Consider the following 25,610-nt stretch of genomic DNA (forward strand, 5'->3'; position numbering starts at 1 on the left):
TCACGCTGCTTTTGATGCAGCCCAGGACATGGCTGGCTTTCTGGGCTGCGAGCGCACATTGCTGGCTCGTTGTCCAGCTTTCCATCCACCAGTACCCCCAAGTCCTTCTCCGCAGGGCTGCTCTCAATCCCTTCATTCCCCAGCCTGTATGGATACCGGGGGTTGCCCCAACCCATGTGCAGGACCTTGCACTTGGCCTTGTTGAACTTCATGAGGTTCGCACAGTCCTACCTCTCAAGCCTGTCAAGGTCCCTCTGAATGGCATCCTGTCCTTCCAGCATGTCAACCGCACCACACAGCTTCGTGTCACCTGCAAACTTGCGGAAGGTGGACTTGATCCCACTGTCTGTGTCACTGATGAAGATATTAGAATAGTACTGGTCCCAGTACAGACCCCTGAGGGACACCACTCATCACTGATCTCCATCTGGACATTGAGCCATTGACCACTACCCTCTGGAAGCAACCATCCTACCAATTCCTCATCCACTGAACAGTCCACCCATCAAATCTGTACCTCTCCAATTTAGAGTGAAGGATGTTGTGGGGGACTGTGTCAAAACTTCACGTTAATTCCCTTAAGAATACTTGTGAAGTTTCAAAAAGGGGGCTTGTGCATTTACAGCTTTCCAGAGCACTCAAAAAAATACGTTTCTAAGATGGGAACTGTAATGACAGTTCAAAACTGCCCAAAGCTTCTCAGCGGGCTGAAAGGAGTGAGCAAAGACCATCCGCCTGTCCTGAAAAACAATGAGCTGCAGGGTTTTGTCATGGGTCCAGCTCCCCTCTCTGCAGACTTGAGATGTGACTGATAGAAGAGACCAGGCTGTTTATTGACTAATCAACACACTACTAATGGTCTAATAAATCAAAGAGCTAATTTGTGAACTAATTAACTTCTAATAATAGACCGCTATTATTTACAATTCTGTCCTTCACGCTCTGATTAGTTACACACAATTACAGAGTTACAGTTTAGCACTTGTGTTATTAGTGTATACACAGGCACAATTAAGTAACAGCTCTCTTGCTCTTCATTCTATTTCCCACACCACTCAGTGACTGTTATTTTTGTTTCTGGATCCTCCTTTTTGCCACCATAGTTTCCCCCTTTCCCTGCTTGTTTTTTTCCCAAATAAACAACTCGCCCATAAACACTTTCTCCTCTTTGTTGCCAATTTTGCTACACCTGCTCCCAAAGCTGATGTTTCTACTATCTAGGCAATCTTGGCCTTATATGTAATTATTTATATACCTGCCTACATACAGGTGACCTTGCAAGGTTCTGCTTCCCCTAAAGATCCCCAAACTTCCCTTCAATTTGGCTCATACTGGCTCTCAAAAATTATTTTTTTGTGTGTGGTTCCACCACGTGCAAAAAACTGCAGCTCCGAAAGAGATTCACAAAAATCGTCTTTTCCTTAGCTCTGGAGGAATTACTGAAATTAGGAGAGAAATGTAACAAATCAGCCTTTTTTTTGCTGCAAAGGAGAAATATCCCCTACAAGTCTTCTGGCATTAAAGTCAATATTGTTTTAAAGTGTCTTAAATCAGGGCCTTCCCGTGTCCTTGAGAAGCCTCTCCACTGTCAAAGGAATCTCTCTGTTACACCAAAAGGTCCTCTGCCATTTCTTAGATTCCTGTTCCTCACAGCACCGGCCTAATCCTGCAACTTCCACGTGAAGACAGGAGGTTGCTCCAAAACCAACCTGATGCGGTGTTGGCCATATGTGTGACGCATATGTGACGCGTGGCAAGGCCGTACAGCTGTAGAGTGACGCAGTGCAACCTGACAGCCCGAAACCGCGATCTCCAAAAGTGACCGAGATGATTAGTGTGAAGAGTAATTAAAGGGCTTCACCCAAAAGTAAAGATTTAATGGCAAGGTCTTGACAGCAAACATTTGATGTCTGTGGGTATGAGCCACCTGAGGATGCGCTGGGTCCCACAGCGGAAGGGAAACCCACTGACAGCGATGGCTCCAGACATCCCACTTCTCTGCCCAGCTGGGAAGAATAAAAAAAAAAAGAATAGTTTAAAAATAATCGAACAGGGCTTCGGATAAACCGTTTCGGCGAAGAATTTTCAGCTTTCTGGTAACACGTGGCACTGCTGCTTGTTTAAACGATGCGCCCGGGTTCTGCTCGCCGCTCGGCCGCTTTGGGCCTGCGGAGGTGAGGGGGCGGCGGTGGTCCCTCGCTCCTGGGGAAGCCCAGCCCAGGGGGTTCCCGGAGCCCCCCGACACCAGCTTTTCCTCACACCGCTGTAAGAAACCCCCATTTTGGCGTGTTTTTTTGGCGGGGGGAGAGCTCGACCCGCTCCGCTCCGCGCCCGCCCGCCGCCGCCACAACAACCCCTTCGCCCCGCCCGCCGCCTCCGCCCTGCCGACGGCCGAGCGTTCGATGCGCCGCGTCCCGCTCGCCGCGCTCGATGCGCTCGGTGGTGGAGCGGCGCGGCCTGTGGCGGGCGGTAGGGAGGCGCGGCGCCAAGATGGCGGCGGCGGCGGGCTGTGTGTGAACATCCCTCGGCCCTCCCGGCCCTGGGCGGGCGGCGGGCCCGGGCGGCACCGCGCCGAGCCGAGCCGGCATGTGCGAAACCTACTCGCGGTGGCTGCTGCGGGTGTCGGTGGCGCAGATTTGCCAGGCGCTGGGTTGGGACTCGGTGCAGGTTTCGGCCTGCGACCTCCTCACCGACGTGCTGCAGCGGTACCTGCAGGGGCTGGGCCGGGGCTGCCACCGCTACTGCGAGCTCTGTGAGTGCCGGGCCGGGCCGGGGGCTGGCGGGCAGTGCTGTGGGGAGAGGGGCTGCGGCGAAGGAGCGTAAGGGGTTTGCCGCCTGGAGGCTGTGCTGGGAAGCCGGCTGCGGGTGGCCCTGCTTGCTTGAGCAGGGGGTCTGGACCGAGCGACCTCCGTAAGTCGCTGCCGGCCTCGGCCGTTCTGTGGAGCGCGGCTGCGGAGCGGTGCTGTAGGCCGTGGGGAAGGGGAGTCGGTCTGTGGGGTAGCGCCGTGGAGGCGTGAGGAGGGCAGCTGTGGTTGTGGGAGGCTGCAGGGCGGTGCTGGGGGCTGCGGGGTGCTTTGCAGGGGAGATGCGGGCTGTGGGGCAGTGCAGGAGGGGACGGGGAGGTGAGCTTTGGGCAGCGCTGGGGTCTGTGGGGTGGTGGGTGCGAGGTGTGTGTGGGGGGGAGACCCGGCTGTGGGGCAGTGTCGTGGTGGTGTGGGGAGGTGGCCTGTGGGGCAGCTCTGTAGGGAAAGAGCGTGGGGAAGTGGGCTGTGGCAGGGAGGCGAGGGCATGGGGGAGATCAGGCTGTGGGGCAGTGTTGTGGTGGTGTGGGGAGGTGGCCTGTGGGGCAGTTCTGTAGGGAAAGAGCGTGGGGAAGTGGGCTGTGGCAGGGAGGTGAGGGCATGGGGGAGATCAGGCTGTGGGGAGGTGGGCTGTGGGGTACTCTGGGTGGGGGAAGATCAAGGGGAGCTGGGCTGTGGGGCAGTGCAGGGGGCCGAGAGGATGAGGAGGTGTCGTGGTTTAACCTCAGCCAGCAACTAAGCACCACGCAGCTGCTCACTCACTCCCCCACCACCCAGTGGGATGGGGGAGAGAACTGGGGAAAAAAAAAAAGTAAAACTCGTGGGTTGAGATAAAAACAATTTAATAGAACAGAAAAGAAGAAACTAATAATGATAATAATAACAATAATAAAAGGATTGGAATATAAAAGTGATGCACAGTGCAATTGCTCACCACTTGCTGACCAATGCCCAGTTAGTCCCTGAGTGGCGATTCCCCCCAGCCCCACTCCCCCCAGTTTATATACTAGACATGATGTTACATAGTATGGAATACCCTTTTGGCCGGTTTGGGTCAGCTGCCCTGACTGTGCCCCCTCCCAACTCCTTGTGCCCCTCCAGCCTTCTTGCTGGCTGGGTAGGAGAAGCTGAAAAATCCTTGACTTTAGACTAAACATTACTTAGCAACAACTGAAAACATCAGTATGTTATCAACATTCTTCTCATACTGAACTCAAAACATAGCACCATACCAGCTACTAGGAAGACAACTTTATCTCAGCTGAAACCAGGACAGGAGGGAAGCCATGGGGCAGTGCTGGCGCACAGGGGCCCTAGTGCGGGGAAGAGGTGGGCTGTGGGGCAGTGGGCCTGGGGTGTGGGGAGATGGGGCTGCTGCCCTCCTTTTTCTGGCTAGAGCGTGCAGGGTAGTAGGTGCATGTGTACAAGAGGGGGAGATGGGACTGTTGGCCCTGCTGCTGGGGCTGTAGTGTTCTGAATCTGGGAGGGGGCTGTACTGGGAGGGGAGAAAGGGCAGCCAACCCTCTTGCTGGGTGGGATGTGTACATGAGAGGATGTGATGCTGCTGCTGTGTTGTCCTGGCTTATCTCTGGGTCAGGGTCTGTGCCCTGGTGGGAATGCTGAGGAGGCTGTGGGGGTCCACTGTAGGTGGGGATGTGTGTGTAGCGTCCAGGATGTGGGCACAAGGGGAAGTGCTGAAGCTGTAGGGCACAAGATTTGGGCTGGGTGTACGGGACAGGGAGGCGGGAGGTGTTAACCCCTGCCATGGGAGGTGTATAAGGAGTAAAGAGAAGGAGCTGCAGTGCGTGGGGTCTGAGAGGTGTGCCTGGGCGGAGTGGAGTCACCTGCATGGGGAGAAAGAGATGTGGCTGGAAACGCTATTGCTGGAATGCTCTGGGTTGGTAACATATGTGTAAGGGGGCAGTAGTTTGTGGGGCTGGAGGTACATATGTGCAAGGGGAGGTGTGGGGCTTTAGTGCTGGCAGGGAGTGTGTATGTGCTATGCTGTGTGGGGTCAGGGATGTATGTGTATAGGGATGACGTGGGGCTGCGGTGCCTGGTATCAGGGATGCACATGTATGGGAGTGGCCAGGGGGCTGTGGCAGGGATTAACACATACCAGGGCAGCATGGGGCCATATATGTGAGGCTGGGGATGTGTGCGTACAGGGGGATATGATGGTATTGTGGGGCTGGGAATGCGTGTATGGGGGATGTGGGGCTGCAGTGTGTGAAGGCAGGGATGCATTAGAGTGGGTTTTGGGGGAGACAGAGCTGTAGTATGCAGGATGTGGGAAGGTGACGGGGCTGCACGTGGGAAGTGTGGAGTATGTGTATGCAGAACAGGAGGGGTGGGGCTGGGGATAATTTTAGTGCATGTGGCATGAGGCGTGAGTGTCCTCACGTGGATGCAGTGGAAGAGGTTTGGCTGGGTATGTGGGGGACTGGAGTTAGCCAACACTGCCCTTGAGGGGACATGTGCAGAAGGAGCTGGGAGTGATGGTAGGGGACAGGATGCCCAGGGCCTCGCTGGATTTGGGGAGGGAGCATGGAAGGGGTGGGAGCGTGGAATGGGTGAGTTTACACCAACTGGAAGAAGAGAAAGAAAAGAGGTCTGGGACTGGGAGGACTGCTGGCTGGGTCACATAGGAGTATGGAGTGTGCGTGGATGGGATGGGGAAGGGGCAACAAGTATCACTGCTGGGTCTGGGTGTGTGACAGGATGAAGTCATGTGTTCCTCGGGGTTGTCTGCATCCCTGCAGAGCCTGCAGTTGAGGTTCTGAGGGGGCTCATGACCTGCCGGTACCTGCAGAATATGGGGTGAGGGAGGATGGGATGTCCAGTTGCTTGCTGGGTCAGTAATGCTGACTGGGGACATGAGAGGGTGGTAGGGGTCTGCTGGGTGTGGGAATGTTAAGAAGGGGGTGCTGATGTCCTGTTGGGTCAGGGAGGGTGTGGGGACCTGGCAGTATGCGGGGAGAGGGAGGCTGTCAGAGTCACTGCTAGGTCTGAACACAGGGAGTGTCGCAGGGGATGAGGAGCAAGGCTCAGGCTGTCAGTGCGGTTAGAGGGTTGCGAGTCTGCGTGTGGAGGCCTTTGCTGCCCTAAGTGTGGGGCCAGGAGGGGAGGACAGCAGTGATGTGTGTGCAGAGATGGGGCTGCCAGTGCTGCTGCTGGATCTGTAAGTATTGGGGGGGGAGATGGAGGGGGCATGCACATAGTGGAGAGGCCGGGGGGGGCGAGGGTGCCCTGTAGGGGTGGGTGTAGACTGTGTGTGCATGGAGAAACAGGGCTGCTTTTGCCTCCTGTGCCAAGAGGGACATGTTCCCCCTTCCTCTGGCGTGCTGGGGAGCCGTGGGCTGCCACTGCTCCACTTGTCTGTGTGTACTTATGGAGGGGGAAGTCCTGCAGAGCCCCTGGGGCAGAGGTCAGAGCCGCTGCAGTTGGGTCTGGCAGTGGGGAAGTTGTTGAGGAGGAAACAGGGGTTGGAGTTGGGATGGATAACGTGATTGCTCGCCTGAAGTGCTGAGTGAGGAGAAGGTGACTCACTGATGGTGGATTTGGGGCTACTGTAGCCACCACCAGTTCAGAGAATGTGCTGGGGACTGCGGGAGGTTTGGGGAGAGGTAACAGGGATGGCAGCCCCGAAATGGAAAAGTTTGCCAGCACTTCTGTCCAAGTTGTGCTAATGAGGGTGTCACAGCCATGGATGAGAGGAGTGTCAGAGGCATGTTGCTGTCAACTGGTGGTGGGTGCAGCCTCAAGATCGGAGGAACTGTGAAGACTGGAGGTGTCAGCTTCCCCTGCAAGAGTGAATCTGGAGAGTGTGTGGACCAACGACCCGTGAGCTGAGAAGCACAGCATGATCGGCTTGGTCGGGAGAGGAGCAGTCATGGCCTGAAGGTGCTGCTGCTTGTGGTCCTGTCCCTTCTCTGAAGCAGAAATTCTCACTGCTGCCCTGATAAAGCAAAGTGATGAGCTGAAGGTACCTGATACCTGGCCCTGCCTCTGCTTTATCATTTCAGGAATAACTGAGATCGAGTCTGGCACTGCCAGTGTAACTGAACTTAGGAGGAAGTTAGTGATATTGCTGCAAACTCTTTGGATTTCATTTCTAGGTTGAATAGGTTTCCTTGTACAAGTTTTTCCCCAATTAGAGAGCTAGTTAGATGTCAAGCTGTTTATAGTTAGTGTGGGATTGGGACTGTGCAATATTAACCTGTATCTCCCAGCAGCACAAGTGCAGCTGCTACACCTCTGAAGTCTGTATCTCAATCCAAACACAAACTATCTGTAAAGCAATTAAAGGGGACAACAGACAGAGTTTGGGATAATTGAGTTATGGGGTGAAAAAGGAGCTAACCTAGGCTTGGTCAGAGCCGTCCTTTCATATGGTTAGTACAAATACTAGGGAAGATGCTTTTGTAACTGGATCACTGCTTGTGCAAGAGATGAGTTGTTGAGCAGCATTGCCCCCCTAGCTCAGCTGCCTCTGCCACAGGTACTGCAATGTTTGTAGGACTTGGAGGAAAAGATGCAGGGGTGGTGAAAATACGCATTTTTCCTTTTGGTGCTTGAGGAATTGGAAATGCGTAGAACTAAGGTATCCCTCTCTTGCTTTGGGTGTGCTTACTGAAAGTGGGGAAAGCAATTTTTTCTTCCCCTCTATGAACGGAGAAGGAAGTATAACAGTCCTTCTTTTCTTTCTTCTGGGTTTTTTTGGGGGGGGGGAGAAGGGGAATATGCTGTTTTCGTGCCAGTGATACGGTATTTTTTGTATTACCTCTCTTAAAACGATTCCTGTATTTCTTTCTTTAAACGGTTTGTAAAAAGACATCTTAATGCAGAGCTGATGTCTCCCTGCTTTTTCAGAATTGTTTCCTTTTGCTCTTAAAATAAGTTACTGTACAGACCCAGCTCTGGATGAATGAGTTGAATTTTGCCATGGTTTTGCCTAAGTAGAATTAATTAAATTCCAATTGTAGCATCTTCATTGTCAGTGTGTTATCTCGGAGTCAAACCAGTGGGGTTTGAGTTAGCAGGGTTGTCAGCTGGAGGGACATAATCTTTGTATTCGAAACTGAATGGATTTACTCTGACGTAATTGAGACAGTGTGGTATTGCTCTGAAAAGCATGTCATTGCTGTTCACGTATTTTCTCAGTTGCAAAAGAATGGCTTTCCCAGCTGTGTTAGATCTTTGTTCCAGCTGTTACATCCCATTAGGAGAGCTACATTCAAAATTTTCTTTACTTTTCTGCTGTTGTTTCTTTGCATTTGCAGTAGCTGTAGTTGATGGGAGCTTCTGTGGCTGCAAAGAGAAGGCAAAAGGATTTGCAAAGCGGGCTTGAGATGTCTTTGATGCTGTGAAATGCTTCTGAATACTGTGTTGGGGGTGGAGGAGAGAGTGAATTTACAGGGGAGAAAATAAGGGTTTTCCTGTTAAAGTACACCACATTATGCTGTTCAGATTCGTGGAAAGCTTGTAAGAGGAAGGCTATTCAATATGCTGCACGCTCCACGCATGTTTTTATCCTAAAATTTAAATAAAATATTTGAAAAACAGTGTTGGAGTTAATAATTAAGTTATTGAACTACAAAACAAACTGACGTCATGTGGTTTTCTGAGAGCAGAGTTCTACATTTTTGTTGTTGCTCTTTGTTTTAAGCAGAGGTGAAAAGGGAAAAGTTCTCTGTTATGTCCACTTCATTTTGCACTCACCTTTCATGTGGTTCGATAGAGCTGGTAGCACGGCTGGTGCTTTGGATTAACTGCTCTGGATTTTCTTGTGTATGTTGGGTTTTTTATATTGGGGAACTGTCCAGTGAAGACAGACTGGTATCTGCTTCATTTCCTATGAGTTTGGCTAATGCAGCTTGGCAGTGGGAGGGTTGGTTACAGACAGGCAGAATATGTCGCACTTCACCTCTTAACTTAGCACATCCAGTAAGAGAGTTTAGTTTCCAGGATATTTATGTGGATGGTGCAATTCATGGGAGGCCTGAGGAGGGGAGTCATGGTTTATGCCCCTGAAAGCCTCATCTTTCTGTTACATTGCTTTAAAAAACAATCAGGTAGAAGCTACTTAACTTTAATCAATGAGGGCACCTCGGCATATTTCAGCAGGACAAAATTAGATTATCTGCTGCTAAAACTGGAAGTGTAGTAAACTAGATAATTAACTTTGAGGTGTGTTGGCTCTAGAAGTGAGTTTTTTAGTACTCTTTCTGTGAATTTTCAGTGTTGAGCATATGCTTGGATATGTTGTGACTTTTTTATTTTTTCTGCTGAGATTTCCTACAGTGAGGGAATGAAATTTAAAAGTTGCTCTTTAGTTTCATATTGTGTGACTGCTTTTTTGAAGATTATTTTTATGTAACCGTAGAATCATAGACTATCTCAAGTTGGAAGGGACCTGTAAGGATCATCATGTCCAACTCCCTGCTTCTCGCAGGACTACCTAAAACAAATTATATATATAAAAAAATATTAAATATAAATAATATTCTATATTAAAATTGATTTTAATAATGCAACTGTATTTATGTTAAAAAGGCATGTTCTGATCTGGTGAACACGGCATTGTAACTGGAAGCAAAATCTTGCAAAACTTTTTGTCAAGGTAGAGCTGGCTTAAAACCTGCTCCAGTGTCACTGCACAATCTCCTGTAACAGAAAACTTAACTTCATTACAGCAAATCTTTTCTTTGGAGAATGCAAACAGCACACTAGTATTTTCATTGGGAATAACCACAGTGGAGAGAATTGACCTGGCATCAACCAAATTTTTATTTCTTTCCAATTAAATGTCAAATTTACCTCATACGTTTTTTCACTGATGTTCTTTTTTTTAGTTACTTCACTCTTATCGGTGTATAATAATAATCTCTGTCAAAGTGTTAGATTTTGATGATCAGTCTAAATGAGCTGATTCCCTATACTGATGCTGAATAACTGTTGTAACAAGTATCTATCCAGGGCCCATAACATTTGTTATAAGAAGTGTACCTCTTTATGTCCTGATGACCTTAAACATTGATGGTTTTTGAGCTAATTAACTTGTTACTGGCTACCCATAAACAAGGACAGCTTGGGTTTTTGCTTGACGTTTATGAGGTTACCAGGAAAAGGAGCAGACTTTGAGCAGCAATAGCAAGGAGGTGCTTTCGCCTGACTGGTGACTACATTAATAGGACCCTTTGTCCCCCACTTAAATGCACTCAAGTAAGGCATAAATACTTATTTAGTAATCTACTGTGTATGCTTCTGACTGTTCTTGTGGATGGTGGATGGAAGCAATGTGTTACCTGCTTGAAAGAGTTATCTTGGAGTAACTATTCAGTGTAGATGCACGGGTATTTAATGCGTGGCAGGGTTGTGTGATGCGCTGGAGCACAAGGAATCTGTCGTAGAGCCTCTTATAAAAATACTGAGGAGCTATACCTAATCATTTCCTGGTTAAAATAAAATGTAAAAAAATCTCTTTTAGAGCAGATATGAGGGTGAATGCTGAGCTATTTATAATAGAATGTACATGTTGCATGGGTAGTGACTCATTAATTTTTCTCAATGTATTTATTACAGAGCTGCAGTTGCTTCCTTTAGAAAACCTGGCATGAAACTAAAAGCTCCTCTGTTCTGTATTTACTCACTTGCTAAATTTTCACTGATTCATACGAAGTTTGGGCCAGGAAGGAGGAGGTGATGGGGGTGAGTTTGACAAAAGTAAATCAGCTATTCCTAAAACTGAATTTAAGGAAAGATAGTTTTTCCCTAACCCCTGCCCACCCCCTCGCAGTTTCTTTGGGTGACCTGAGCATTGGTTAGCTTGTTTGCTGGAGGGCTGGAGGAATTCTTGTGACTTTTGCAAAAATAACTAGGCTTTAGTAGCTTCTAAAAATGCCTTTTCCCTGCAAACCAAAAGCAAGCTTTTATTGCTTGAAGGGGAGTTAGTGCAGTTATCTGCAGGTGACGCTGAGGTGCAGGTTTGGGGGCTGCATAACTTTCCACCCAAATACTTGGTTCTGCATGGATTCTGTTTGCCCATAGTTTCGGTGCTGTACTTTTTTTGGGATCCATTTCTGTGTGCAGATGCCTCCTCTTCTAGTGTTTGTTCTTATGCCTAGGGAAGCTGAGAGTATCGTAACTGCACGGCCATTCCCACAGGTTTCTGGTGAGCTGTTTTGAGACCGAATGGTCTTAATGTAGTTCTGCTGTTTGCCGCAGCTGTATCAGTTTCGGAGCACAGTTCCCATTCAGGGAGACAGTACAACTTAAAAGCTCGTGAGAAAGATATTTTCTTAGTTCACTGTTTGCAGGGTAAGGAGGAGAGTTGTAACTTGCTGGATGAACTATTCCCGCCTCCTTCCATCTCTTCCCAGTCCTGGACAACAGATATTCTTTGAAGTGTCGTGGTACAGGGAACAGCAAGAGGCTGGACACCAGAAGTTCCAAAGCTGTTTGCGGTCTGGTGCTAACTTGCTGTGTGACATTGGATTAATTATTTCACTGGGAGGCTTCAGCATCTGAATTTTTAAACTGAGGATAGCACAAATATCTAAAGAATATTGAGACGTGTTCAGTATGCACAAATTTTTTTTTTTTTTTTCATCATTTACTTACAGAAAAAAAGCCTAAGACTAAATGAAAGACCAGGAGGGAGTGTTACATGTTTGTCAGCATTCTTTTTCATGTGTCTGGCTTCTGCCATTTTAGTGAATTTTTATTAAACCAGAAAGAGGAGAGGAATGCTAAACTGTTCAAATAAAAGTATAAAGCCTTGATTTGATGAATCACCTGAAGTTACATTTAATGCATCTTTGTGCTGTGTATATTTCCAACTGATAACTGTTTTGATTTAAATACAGACACGAATACAGACCTGAAACTTTTTTGTACACTTTTACCACTGAGGACACACTGTCTTAAAAAGAAGAGGTTAACTGATCGGTCCTTTCATCCCTCTGGCAGTTGCATGTTTAAAAATTTTTTTAGCTTTTAATCAATCTTATGACTTGGCATTGTCTCTTTGGAGGCAAATGTCAAAGATATGGGAAAATTGAATCTTCTTCAGGGTTTTTTTTGGTTACCTTTTGAACCTGCTTTCTAACACACACAATTGTTTTTTGATATGGTTCCTTAAATACTTCCATGCTTCCCTTATGCTTAGTAGTTGCTTCTCTGCCATGTGTTTGTAATAAGCACTTGTAAGAAGAAGTCCTTTTTAGTACTCACCACTTGCTAATCACATCTGTACACATTTTTGGAAGTTAAAGAGATCATGTGCAGATCTAGCAAAAGACCTTTTCCTATCGCAGTGATAAACTGGACTAAACTTTCGCCCTGAGTACGTGACAGTGCTGGTGTCAAGAGGTGCACCCTGAGCAAGGTACTCAAAACACCTCCACAGAGCGCCAGTAAAATGGGGTAGATGTTGTGGTGCATCTTGCAGTCCTGTGCCCCAGGTTGTCCATCTGGGAAACCTATTGCAGCGTTTTCCCTGCCTGTACACTTGGTTTTTCTTTCCAGGGAAACTGGACACAAGCACAGTGTGTGTCCGTGCCTGTCGGTATGCTTTCCAGGTCTAGGCAATGCACACCTGGGAATGAGTGCTCTGAGGCTCACCACGAATCCCCCTGTCCTGCAAACAGCACAGCCAGTGATTTCAGGAGTGCCTGGGGAATAAATATGCTGTACTTCTGGGCTTGTTGAAAAGTTTTCCCCAAGTTTTTCTTTTTAACTGGCTGTCTGACTTGTATCTGTTAAGTCTTGACACCTTAGAAAATGGTTCAGTAAGTTCAAAGGTATCTTTGTAGTCTGAAGAACAACTACGAGTGACAACACAAAATTTCTTAGCTGTGTCAATTATCTAAATTTAATTTTTTAAGGATAAAACACTCTTCCGCCTGCCTAATAACTATAGAGGTCTCATAACTACTCCAGGGTGGTGATATCCTACTTTAATTATGTTTTTGTAAGTCTCCACATTTCTCTGTCCCTAGAGTCTGCATGGGGAAACTAGTGTTGCATTTGTACTAGATATTATACAAACACAAAATCCGAGATGGTTCCTGTTGTACGGAGTTCACGTTCTAAATACAGACGGACAAAAGAGGCAATAACTTGGTCTGATCTCTCTTTTAGCTGTGGAGAGAATTAAAACACAAGCGACTTGCCCAGAGTCACACAAGAGGCCAGTGTTACGGAGCTGAGAATCAAAACCATAATCTGAGTATTACCCTTATCTTCACCACAAGACTAAGAAGAGAAATTCTAGAACAAAATTCTTATTTTCTAAATGTACCTGCAGGCGTAAGTTGGCTGGGGGTTTGAATTCATCCAGTGATGTGAGAACCAGCCTGCTCGACTGCTTCAGCTTCAAGATAAACCAAGAAGAGATTAGGTTAAAGGACAAACAAAAGAGCATCCCCCCCGTTCTCCAAAGCTGGGGCTTCACAATAGCGTTTGTGTTCCTTCAATAAGCACAGGCTGGTTTTCCATAATTACTTTTTAAAGTAAATCACAGCTTATCATCATGTAGGGATGTAATATCTTCATAAGCCAACTATACAGAACTTCAATAATTCAGTATAATTTTATTGAATTAAAAAAAAAAAAAAACCAAAAAAACCCCAAAAAACCAAACAAACATGTTTGGGGTATAAGGCATTTTTTTTTTTGTGTTATTGTTACTACAAAAGGTTAGGATGAGACTCAAAGTGGTGCCTTGGCTACCAAAGCCAGGTGTCCAGTTCTCCCTCCAGAAGCCTTCAGAGGGATTTCCCTCTGTCAGGTCAGGGAAACTGAGGCACATGGAGGACTTCTGTGCTGTATAGTTTAAATCTTTGAGCCAAATTATATGTGTAGAACAAACTGCATCCTCACTTGGACTGTTTTCTTGGAGGTCATCTCAAATAAAGATCCTGACTGCTTGGCCAGTGGTGTTTCACTATACTTTTTGTAAGGAAAAGAAGATTTTTGCTGTAGAGTCAAGCTTAAATTGCACCCCAGGAAATCAGCCCCTGAAGTTTAGTATAACATATTCTCTTCTCATCAAACCACTACTTAGTATTCCTGTGTTTCATCCGGGAGATACATCTAACCAGTAGGTAAAGTGACTCATAGTTTATGAACCCTGTAGATTTCATCTGGTGGAAAGATATTATGTGAAGTATTTTTGTTATCAAGAGATACACGAGATACCTTCTCTTTTTGTTACCCATAAACTACAGTTGGTTCAACAAAATGAAGTTGTTCCTTTTCTGGGTTGAAAAAAAATGTTTGGTCTGTTACATGCTGGTAAAGGGGCACTTTCTGCATATTGAGGTCTTGTTTCATTCATTTGAATTTACATTATGAAATTGAAAACTATTTTAAGTGGTGTTGCATGATGTTAATTGACTGTTGCCAGGTAAAGCTGCCTGTTTCTGCTCCCTAGTTTTTGCTTGATTTGCTTCTTGAGGTGCAGTTCTTTAATGGTATGAATAGAAACAAAGTGATACGGGTTGAAACAAAATGCTTTTAAATGAGAGCATATTCTTAGCCTGAAATGTTGTGTAGCCCGATGAACAGTGAACCTGGTAGAACTATGGGGCAGTAATCTCCGTTACAGGTGGTGAGCTGTGGTAGATTGAAATCTCTAAGGGTAGATCTGCGGGTCGATTTTTTTTAAACTGGATTTTTGCAAAAACGTTGTTCTTTTGTTGTTTTTTTTGTTACAGATGGCCGCACAGATCCAATTTTGGATGATGTAGGTGATGCCTTCAAGCTTATGGGGGTTAACCTGCATGAGCTAGAAGATTATATACACAATATTGAACCTGTCACTTTCGCACATCAAATCCCTTCGTTTCCTGTCAGCAAGAACAATGTCCTGCAGTTTCCCCAGCCGGGAAGTAAAGATGCGGAGGAAAGGAAGGAGTACATCCCTGATTACATGCCACCTATTGTCTCCTCTCAAGAAGGTGCGAAATTAATCCTTTGCTCTAAGTTTTGGTCCCTGTGTGTTTGCATATTTGTTTGCATCCTCGAGCAGTCTGAGTTGTGTTGCCCCATAGCAGTCGCTCAGAAAGGACCCACTGGGTGTTACACAAGCATGGTTTCAAAACAGATAGCAGTGCTGTGGCAAGTTTATTTTCCACTCTTTTACTTTCCTCCAAGATTAACTGGTGTCAAAATACACTGCATCAATACATGTTTCTATAATGCATATAAATTTTAAGTTTTCAGATAATAATAGAAATTAATGCTTTACATTACCTTTTATGTGTTAGCCTCCCTCTTAGATATACTGCAAAAGTTTACATAATTTGGTAAAGGTAGAAGAAGGAAGGCTGGCAAGACTGGCACAGCATTCCCAGCTCCTGACAGCTCTTTCTTCTTCCTTTGAACAAATAAAAAAAAAAAAAAACAACAAAAACAAAACCAGAAAAAAAACCACCAAAAACCCACCACCAACCAAAAAAACTCTTCCAATTAAAATGAAGTCAGATTTAAAATACGGAAGTAAGAGTCAGTTAGAGGCACAGTGGTTGCTTTTAATTCCCTTTGCTAATGTTGCTTGGGGTTTCATCGTTACTGTTCCAACTCCTCTCCTTCCCTTTCTTGTGTAAAAGTCCGATGGAGGCAGGGGTTGAGGATCACTGTAACAGTGAAACCAACTATACAAATGCTACGAGCTGCAGTTAGCCTGAGAATTTTAACAGTGGCAGTGGAAAACGCAAAATCTTTTTTTCTATTTTCAGCCACATGAGACTTGATGGCTAATAAGATAAGCCTTTAAGAAACGCAACCTAGTCTAACGTACCCTTTGAATAGCGAACATCACACAACTATACTTTGTGGGGGAATAAACATATGTAAGCTTGTGGACCGGGCACAAAAATCACAGACAGAAGAACTTTATTTTCCAAGAGAGTGTTACAAACAGGTGCAATCCTCACAAGATACTTACTTAATTTATAATTTCCATGGGAACAGAATGGATGTCATATTCAGTTACGCATATTCTTCTTTTTTAAGAAGTAAGGTCTCAAAGTCTGAACATTGAAATATGTGTAAAAATTCTGCCCAGTGTAAAGATGAACATAACTGACATCACCTTATTGGGTGAATGAAATCTGTTGGTGTGCTGCTACAAATGTTGCATGGTGCAGTTTTTCAATGATTTAGTAAGCTGTAGTAAGTGTAGGTTCAGTCTTTCATACATCATGTTTAGCTAGATAGATGCAGTTACTATGTGCTCCAGTTAGACTAAGTGAAATTATAGTCAGTAACAGGTATCTGAAGTGTAAAGGGCTATCAGACACAATGGTTTCAGTGTGTTCAGAAAAAATAGGCTATTTCCAGTAACAGTGTGAGGACTTACTCATGCTGATGTATATTTCTCAGGCTCTGTAGACCTGACTTTTCTGGTTTCTTTAATTGCATAGAATACATAGTTATTTTATAGATCAATAGCATTTTAATGTCTCTTGCCTTAATATAACCCAGGAAGTGAAACTGCTGGGTTTCAGTGAAACTGCAGAAATATTTTATTGGATTGATAAGAAGGTACTAAAATCTCCCCTTTGTGAAGTTTGTTAAAAGGGTTATTTTTAAAAATCTAAAAGTGAACTCTCTTAAACTAGGAAGAGACAAACAGAATGTAAATATCATATATGTAGACAACAAGAAAGACGTAAAGAGGAAGAAGATGTTGGTAAGTGAATAGGGATTTCGGCTACCCTGTTCTGGCTGCTTTCTTGAAACATGTTAGCCTGATTTTTCAGGAGGTAAACAAACACCATTCTGTCAGAGAAATCCAGCATCTTTGAAGTGTAACAAGTTACCCGGCAGTTTTGTGTTTTGGGGTTTGTTTGGGGTTTTTTTACTTGGAAAATCATACTTTAAAATTATGCAAGGAAGATCAAATTCAACAAGGCTCAAAGCAGCTGTAGACAAATATCTGAACATGAGGAGTGAGAGATGAGAGTATTACAGACTCAGTCTGGCGATACATGACATAGAAAGAGAGGCTAAAAATTGAAATGGGGACAGTTGTGCGCTTTTTTTGTATGTAACTTTTTATACTCTTTCTCTTGCAAGTTAGATCCAGGAGTTAGATTTTAGCAGTCCTTATAAATAATGTATGAATCCTTTTAACACCCGAAGCAAGAAGATATTATTTCCAAAGTTGGATGAGAACCAGGAAAACTTCTAATGCCTAAAGCTAGTGTATCAGAAGACCTATAGACACAACTTCAAAAAAATGAATACAACATTTTTTTAAATGGAAATTTAAAGCAAGCATTAAATACAACTGCTGAATGCAGGTTTGTAATAGTTGATTTAAAATATTTATAGTTGAGGACATTTTAATTTTGAATTAAGTGTTTTCTGAAAATGCTCTTTGTAATTTTGTGCCCTACGGGTTTTTTTAGAAGGGGTGAGGTGGATCAAGAAACTCTGTTGTATGTGTTTTGTTGTAATTTACTCCAAGTAAAATTTGGAAGAAAAACTTACTTTTGCAGATTAAAGGAATGCATCGTAAAAATACTGAAGAAGTGCAGAAGTTGTTTGAATAGTTTTCAGATCTTTATAGAGTAGGAAAAAAAAAGTGCTGCTATGAACATTGTGCAGTTCATAACATTTGAGTTGCTTTGAGTAGGCAATAAAGATAATTAGTCAGTAATGAAGGAAGGCTTCATGCATGTTACGATGTATAATGTAAATCTTTCAGTCACTTAAAGGAACTGTCAGGAAGACTCGTTATGTCCCATTTTATATCGAAGCCTAGAGCGCAGCTCATGTTATGAATATTTATTTACTGATGTGATTCAGAAATTACTAGTGCTGATATATTTTAGCAATAACATAGCCATGACGGTCCAAGGGTATGAGCAGAACAAGATTTATTGGGAGAGGTAATATCTTTTAATTTTATCAGTTGATCTAATTAGATGTATCATGTCTGGTGACAAACTGACTTTGCAGGTAATTTTAGCTAGGTGCTTTAATAAGAAAAAGGTGGGGGTTTTTTTATTGTTCATTTGGAAAAAAAACCAACAGTGTTCAGTATGCACCATGACCAGTAGGTGTTGCTAACCTCCTTCTCAAAAGTCATCTAGTTCTGCACATGTAACTAACTTCTTATTTCCACTTACTCTAGAACTAGTGCTGTTGTGTTCAGAGTATACAGTCTACCCAGCAGCTTGTGTGATGTCTTAGTTATCATTGCCAAAGACTTGATAAGAGCAAAAAGTCCTGTCCAGCCTGAGAGGAGCCGTTTCCTTCATATGTACTCAATAGTAAGAAATGCTGAAACAGCTCTCCGAATGATTTCTGAAGTTGTTGGGGAAAAGGAGGAAGGCAAATAGGTTTTCAAGATCTGTAATTTGTGTCAGTTGGAAGTTCAGTTCAGTGGTAGAAGTTTTGTTCCAAGAAAGCAGAAAATGTTTTCTTGCCTTAAATATGCCGTGCCTCAGTTCAGTAACATGCACTAACTAAATGATCTGGTGCAGATTCCAAATGCTTGCACTGCGAGGATCTGCATATAAAAATTATATATTTTATAAAACAATCTGACTCAGTATTGCCATGGCAAATGTTGGGGTTTTAGCAGTATTTTTACAAAGGACACCGAAGGGATAATTCTATGCCAATGTATCATGATGTTCGCTGTCTGCCTAGTTTTAATTAGTCTCCTTTTTGTTTTTTGAGTTATTTTAGCGCTCTTGTCACTAAAATGTCATGGTAAACTTGTAAGATAGATTAAAAAAGGAGAAAAAAATAAATTAGTTGCAAAACATGATGGTCATGCTTTATTTCTTGTGCTTTAATGTGAAAGAACATACATTTTGCAATAATACATCGACTTCATAGAATTTGTTGATTGCATTTGAAACAAAACAGTACTTTGCTGAAACTAGGCCAGTTGAGAAAGCCCAGATGCTTTTCCAGAGCTAATAATAATTATCACTGTTACATTTTGTGATAATGTTGAGAGCCCTGGGTCCTGATGCTTTAAGAACATGTCTCATTCTCCATAATTAAAACAAAGAAAAGCGAAGTGTGAATCCTATATGTGCCATGGTAACCTTATTTTTAAGCTTCCTGGAATGAATTTCTACCTGCGCTTGCTGCCTCTTGTTATTACCTTGTTTTTAAATAATAATAATGATTTTAAAAAAACCAAACGATCATAGAAAAAACAAGCCACGTTTTATGTCAACTGCTTTCTTTTTCTGACTTTTTGAAGTTACAGGTAGTCCCTCCCTGTTTCTCTGACTGGAAGACTGAAGAAAACATGTTGCTTCTGTGTATGCAATACTGTTCATAGTCTATTATATTTGCATTAGACCCTCATTCCTCTCTCACACTGTAATTGTGCTGGGGTACATCAGAAGGATATGAGGGAAAAGACATGAGAGTCTCTTCCCGGTAGTTGAGATTTTTTGTGGGGAGAGGGGAAGCCTTTAAGGAGTTAAACTTCCTCCTCAATTCTTGCTTCATCTTTTTTTTTGTCTTCTGCTTCATACCACTTCACTCCCACTTCATAGAGGTTCAGCTCCTTTTCCTTAAAGATGGTCTGGAAACAAATGTAATTTTTACCAGGCATTAAGTTTTGTGGTCTTTCTTTCCTGATAAAGTGTGTTCAAGCCCTGACATTGTATTTCTGATCATTGAGTCAGGACCAGTTCTTGGCACAGCGTACAAATTCGGATTTATTTGTAGCCTTTTCTGTCAGAGCATTTTATTTCCCTGGCAGATCAAAGCACAGAATTGTTGATCTTTTTACAGTCCTGCCTTTTCCCCTCTTTGCTGTTGATGTGATGTTAGAACCTGTTACCCACCAAAACCTGATGTCTGCAGCCACCTGGAAGTGTGGAGACGCAGCTGTCAAATTATGCATAATCTCAGAACATCTCTAGTTTTTTCGTACAGTGTTCATTGCTAAAAATCACATTTGAATTGATGAGAATAGAGGGGTGGGGGGTGGTGGAGCAAGCTGCTAATCAAAATAACATGATTTTTGCATCTGATATCTAGGGTCTACTGGTGCTAGAATTGTAATTGTATAAAGCATTAAGCATCACGGTGGTATAAAGCATTAGTGTCTAGCTCCAGTGGCTAGATATATCAGATTTTAAAATTGTCACTGGCCCCTCAGTCTAGCAGTGCTTTCTTTGGCCTTGGTCCAGAACTGGATGTAGCAAGTCTTGGATCTCAGACCAGCGTCATTTCAGTCTCTGGTTTCCTCAATGGTTAAACAAAGCCAATACCTCTTTCTAAATTAGCGCGTGATGGTTTTTAAAAAGGATACTGGGATATCGACTTTGCCATTTTGACAACAGAGGTCTCGCTGTTGTCGTTTTTAAGCCTTTCTGCCTTTCCCCAGATCTAGTTTAATCCCACAGACTAACTCTTCTTCACTCTAACAGCTGCACCAATGATCTTTTCAACAGAGCTTTTCCAGTATACTTGGTTAGGAAACCACCACCCATCAACAAACAGGTACTGTGTAGTCAACCAGTTTGAAGAGTTAAACCCCTGCCAGCCTGTGAACACTTTGCTCCTGGCTGCTAACCGTGCCTGGTTGCTGAGTATTTGCAAGCATCCTTTAGCCGTCCGTGCAGTATGCTGAGTGTTAGACGCTGATTGCTTTTGTGCGAATGAGTCTTCACGTATGCATCAGCCTAGCAAGGAAGAAGCAACAAGAGAAACAGACAAAATGAGAAAGGCAGCCAAGCTTGAGATGCAGACAGAAGAAAGGCATTGGGAAAGAGCCAATAGGAGAGGCAGGTTTCAAAGAAAAAGGAAAATATGAGACAGGAACAAAAAAAGTGTACAGAAAATGTGCCTGGGTTAAATCTTGCCATTAGACAGAAAAATAACTCTTTTATAGAAGGCATGCTGATAAAGCTGTAATTGGGAAGACAACTGTATCTTTACCTTTTCTTAAGAAGTTGTATCATAATCGAAAGCATAATTTCCAGTGAAATACTGCAAGAAAGGATTTAATGACGAAGATTTTTTTTAAAAAGCTTAAAATGTGAAGCTAAATAGACTTTCACCGAAGAGCTTCATTTAATTTGCAGCACTTGGGGGAAAAAAAAAAAATCAATGTAATAAGTGCCATAGTAAAACTTTATCCATGGCAGAAACCAAATCACATAGCTGGGATCCATAGACTATGGAGGCAGAGGCATACACTGTTTTATATTCTGTAGGAGACTAGTACCTAACTTCTCCTAATCATTCATGTCTTTGGAAAAAAAAAAGCCTCTTGCTATTTTTGTAAGAAGCATAGTGGCAGCTGGAAGTGGGGAATGGAGGAAATGGATTAAAAGTGTTTGCATTAGTTATGGGAGAGAGCTTGTGATGGGTTTTCAAGTTTTTGTTTGTTGGGGTCTTTTAAGTGTTGTGTCCTTCAGAACAAATAAACCAGCTGGAACCTGGCTGTACCTGAATAAGCAATCAGAAAATATATTTTATACAGATGCTGACTCCAGTTTTTTAAAAAGTAATAGCGAGGAGTTGGTATTACTAACTATAAAAATTCAGCATTGTGAAAATGTATTTCTTTAGCTTCTTTAGCTATCTAGTTTTATTCTCTGCATATAGCAAATGAAATGAAGTTAATGTGACTTTTCTTCAAGGGGATATCATCCTTTTAAAACCTTCCCACAAAGATTTTTCTGTTTTTTTCAGACCTGTTTAGATAACTTACAAGTTGTTAGTGATTCTTAAGGATTCAAAATAAAAACGGCACAATGCAGGAGTTGACTCATAAAAGCCAGCCTTTTGCAGTAAATTATTTACATTGAATTGGAATGAAAGTCATGGATTCTTTCACTGCATTGTGATGTGCAAATTGCAATTTTGGCTATAATAAAACCAGAGGAGAAAATGGGACTTTATGATAAAAGGATTGTATTGTCTTCTGTATTTAGAATAGAAGTGCTGTCATGATTTTAATTTCCTACTGATCCTTTTTCAGCAAAACTTTTGTCATTTGTCTTGACTCGTCATGTCAGATCAGTTTTTTCCTTTTTCTGACAATGTATGACTTTGTTTAGTGCCTGTGTGGCTTCCTGCACTGTCTACTGCTACGATACTTGAGGATTTTATTTCATCTGGATCATCAGACACCTTTGTGCCTTTGAAAGCATAAGTTTCAAATTAGGTTATCGTCTGATAGCTGTGAGTTACTGTTCTCAAGTGTTTCAGACTTTCCCTTACTGCACTGAGTATTTTTGGTGACTCTAGGGGAGAGGGTGGGAAACGGAAAGTCTAGCCACCACTTAAGAGAAGCACAACTGGCCTATTTTAAGGGCTGACCTTGTAACTTTATTATTTTTCAGTGCTTTTGCCTCATGCAAGAGCCTTTCCTATTTTTCTTATCAACAAATGCTTTTATTTTTTTCTCTTTGACTTTTGCCACCAAGGATGCTTTAACTTAATAAAAACATTAAGGATTACTAACAATTCCTGGCATTTAAAAAGCAAATAAAAATTATTTTAGCTACTGGGAGCAAAACCACAAATTTGATTGTTACCCCCCTGTGCAGGAATTTGTGCCAAACTTTCTGAGAAATGGCTTGTAACCCAAGCAAGCCTTGATGTTGTACTGTATTTGAGAGAATCGTTTGTGAAGGACGTGGAAGTAGAACATGCTGGTTGAGACCTCGTATGTATATCTGATTTTGAGACATGGACTTAAGTTTCTCCAGCAATGCCAGCATCCTCCTGCTGCTGATTAACAGCTGTGGCGTGTACATGGACACAGGGAAGGGTCCACGCCTGGAGTTCAGGAGTCAGCACTCCAGGTAGTTGTTCTGAGTAACACTACTGTCCAGAGAAGAGTTACTTGCAGAATAACTTTTTTCAGTTAAAACACTTTTGAAGTGTCTGAAAGATTTCTTCCCTCCTGTGAAAAATATCCATGCTTGGAGCTGTTCAGGAACACACATTGCATGGTGTTTACGCGCACATTTTCAGATTTAGCTGAGTCTAACCTCGATCTTAGCATCAGAACAAGCTGTTGTCTACACAAAGATCACTAGTGGATTACGGGACCCATATCTCTCTTGCATTAATCAGGTGAATGACTCATTATAAGCTTCTGCAGACAAGTATGTGGTAGAGTCCAGGTTAAGACCAAGGAACTCTGCCTTCTAATTTTTAAAATTATGACTAAGAAAGCTCATTTGAATTATTTGTCTTTTGCCACACACAGATAAGCACTACAACTTTACCGTACAGCTCTAACTTCAGCGTCTTCTTCCAGTCTTCACCTTTGGTACACGTTCCTGTTTTCTCCAACTCTCAACTAAAGGGAGTATTAGTGAGTGGGTAAGTCATTAGGAAGGGATAACTCATTTTTGTGTGTAGGCAGTTCCACTTCATTCTGCAAAAGCCTGAGAAATGTGAAGTTGGATGGGTAACGGGGAGAGTTCAAATTAGAAAGCATTTGGAGACATGATCCTCGTTCATGTAGCAAGATGCTTGGATAATTAAAGTTCATCTGTAACTGAGTGTTTTTTCGGCATCTTTCATTTTTGTAATTGCAGTCATTAGAAACATTAATGGCTTTCTGATGACTTGACAAGATGGTATTTTTATATATTTCTTTAGTTTGGATTTTGTTTCTTTGAACAGCTGTGTGTTGCGTGACTAGGTAAAATGTAATTCTGTGTGCATGTTGTGTATAAATGTATATTGTTTGGATAGGTTAAGCAAAAGCTACTATAGCATACCTGTGTTTTTGAGAAGCAATGTCAAACTTGAGCAGGGCTGGATCTGGCTTGTATTTAGCCCAAGGCTGAAAAACATAGGGTCTTCAGGTGGTAACACAGTAAGTCACAAATTTCTCTGACTTGGTTTGAGATTAGTGTTTCAATCATGGTTATAAGTGATGACGCCACGCTGCCAGAGGTGGTATATTATATGGAGAGATAAATTGAAGTTCATCCCTGCGTGTGTGTGTTTAAAACAGTCTGATAACAACTTAAATGGCCTTTATTCTGGCCACTTTACAATCTGCAGCATTCTGCTTAATTTATTTTTCTTTGGTGAACTTGTTTGCCCTCTGCATTCGCACTGTTGATGTCTGCTGCTTTCCCATTCCAAAGAGTTGTGTTAAAGGAAGACTCTGTGTTTCATGTGTATTCTTACAGTTGGGATGAAGCATACTTTTCTTCAAACGTTATGAACTCTTTTCCCTGAGGGGAGGAGGATGGTACTGATTCTGTGCGTCTGAGAGGTACAGCTTAACAGATTGGCCAAATAATCCATCCTGAATTGGAGAGTGAATAATTTTAATACCCCTTATCTTGCATAGATTTTTGTGGATATTCATCTCAGCAAATGAACTTTGCATTTCTAAATGTTTAGAGCAGCATGTTCGTTCAGGTACAGCATACTTGAATCTTAATATTCTCCAAGTTTCTCCATGTTTCTCCAGGTTTCTGTACATGTGGGACTTTAGTTCCAGGCATATTTAAACAAATGTTTTGCGCTTGTGTGCGGACAACGCTAATTACGTCTGACAGTCACAATTGGGAATAGCATGGAGGAAATAATAGTTCTTGACCAATCGGTAAAACACAGGAAGTCCCGGTGCCATAGGAAGGGAGAGAAACTCACTTTTCATTTCCTTTTGAGTCCAGTGTGTTCAGATTAACTTTAAAGGGAGCTGAGATGCAGCTCTGAGGATTTAGTCTTCAATCGTGTGCTGCCTATGTGTGGAGCCCATCTCAGCAGGCAGTTAGTCACCAGCCAGAAAAGCTCTCATAGCTCAGCTGCTGGTATCCTATTGCAAATTAAATATGAAACAAGGATGCGTTTGGTTTTGCATGAGAGACTTTTAAAACACATTCATTAAAGAGGCTTTCTTTCTCTTCTAAATATTTTAAATGACAATATTGCTGAAGGTGATAGCTCATCTGTAATCTCTCAGAGATAACTAGTTTCTTTTGCTATTTTAAAGAGAATTGATGGATTTTTACCATTCTTATGTGCAACAGTTTTCATTTTACAGGCTTTGCGTGTTCAGATCAGCAAGGTTTATTGTAATTCAATTACCTTTTGGGGGGGTATAAAATATACTGCAAACAGATGTTTGCAACATGATCAAAACATGCACATATATTCATTTTAGGGTTTTTTGAGATAAAAGCTATGGTTAAAATCACGTATCCTTGTCCAGGGAACTTGAGTTGGGATGATTTTTTTAAAGAAGCTTTAGAATTACAAGTGAAAATCTATTTAGATTTTGGTGAGATTTAGCCATCCATTTATCCCCCTTTAGCATCATAACTTTTTTTTCAGAGTCCTTAAAAACATGATACAAAATCACATTGGTTGTGATGAGCTGAAAAATCAAGGTGGAATTTTATTGTTACGGTGTTGCTGTATAGTTCCATTACACTTACAAACTGCAGCATATGAAGGGCTTCGTGCAATACTGCATGTATTGACACAATTTGACATTTTTTTTTAGGACTCTTGGGGAAAGTAAACTTTATGTGAATTAAAAAGTGGTAAGTATCTTAATGCTTACGTTGCAGGTAACAACCTTCTCTTAGATGAGCTGATTTTCACAGAGTACAGCTTATGCATATTATCTCTTTAAAACTTAAGGTGATTCAGGCTGAAACACTGAATTTCTTCAAAGCCTCAGTGTAAACCTCAGTTTTATAAATGGCCCGCTTGTTTAAGGAGTTTTTCCTTCACACAGACATTCCTTCTCACGTGAGCTTACCAAGCTGAGCTCCTTGCATGTATTTTTGGTCCGTCCCTGCTGTGCAGAGGCAGAGAGCTGGGTGA

General features: G+C 42.9%; 1 protein-coding gene across 1 annotated transcript in view; it reads left to right on the plus strand.

The window, feature by feature from the left end:
- Nucleotides 1–2,474: 2,474 nt before the first annotated feature.
- The window catches only part of TAF3 (TATA-box binding protein associated factor 3), a 120,978-nt gene continuing 97,842 nt past the window's right edge, over nucleotides 2,475–25,610 (plus strand). The window contains exons 1-2 of the mRNA XM_069801575.1: nucleotides 2,475–2,752; nucleotides 14,522–14,764. Coding sequence (XP_069657676.1) covers nucleotides 2,587–2,752; nucleotides 14,522–14,764 — 409 coding nt within the window. The 5' untranslated portion in view covers nucleotides 2,475–2,586. The remainder of the gene's footprint in view (nucleotides 2,753–14,521; nucleotides 14,765–25,610) is intronic.

This window comes from Haliaeetus albicilla, chromosome 14 (assembly GCF_947461875.1).
Source record: "Haliaeetus albicilla chromosome 14, bHalAlb1.1, whole genome shotgun sequence".
Taxonomy (NCBI): Eukaryota; Metazoa; Chordata; class Aves; order Accipitriformes; family Accipitridae; genus Haliaeetus; species Haliaeetus albicilla.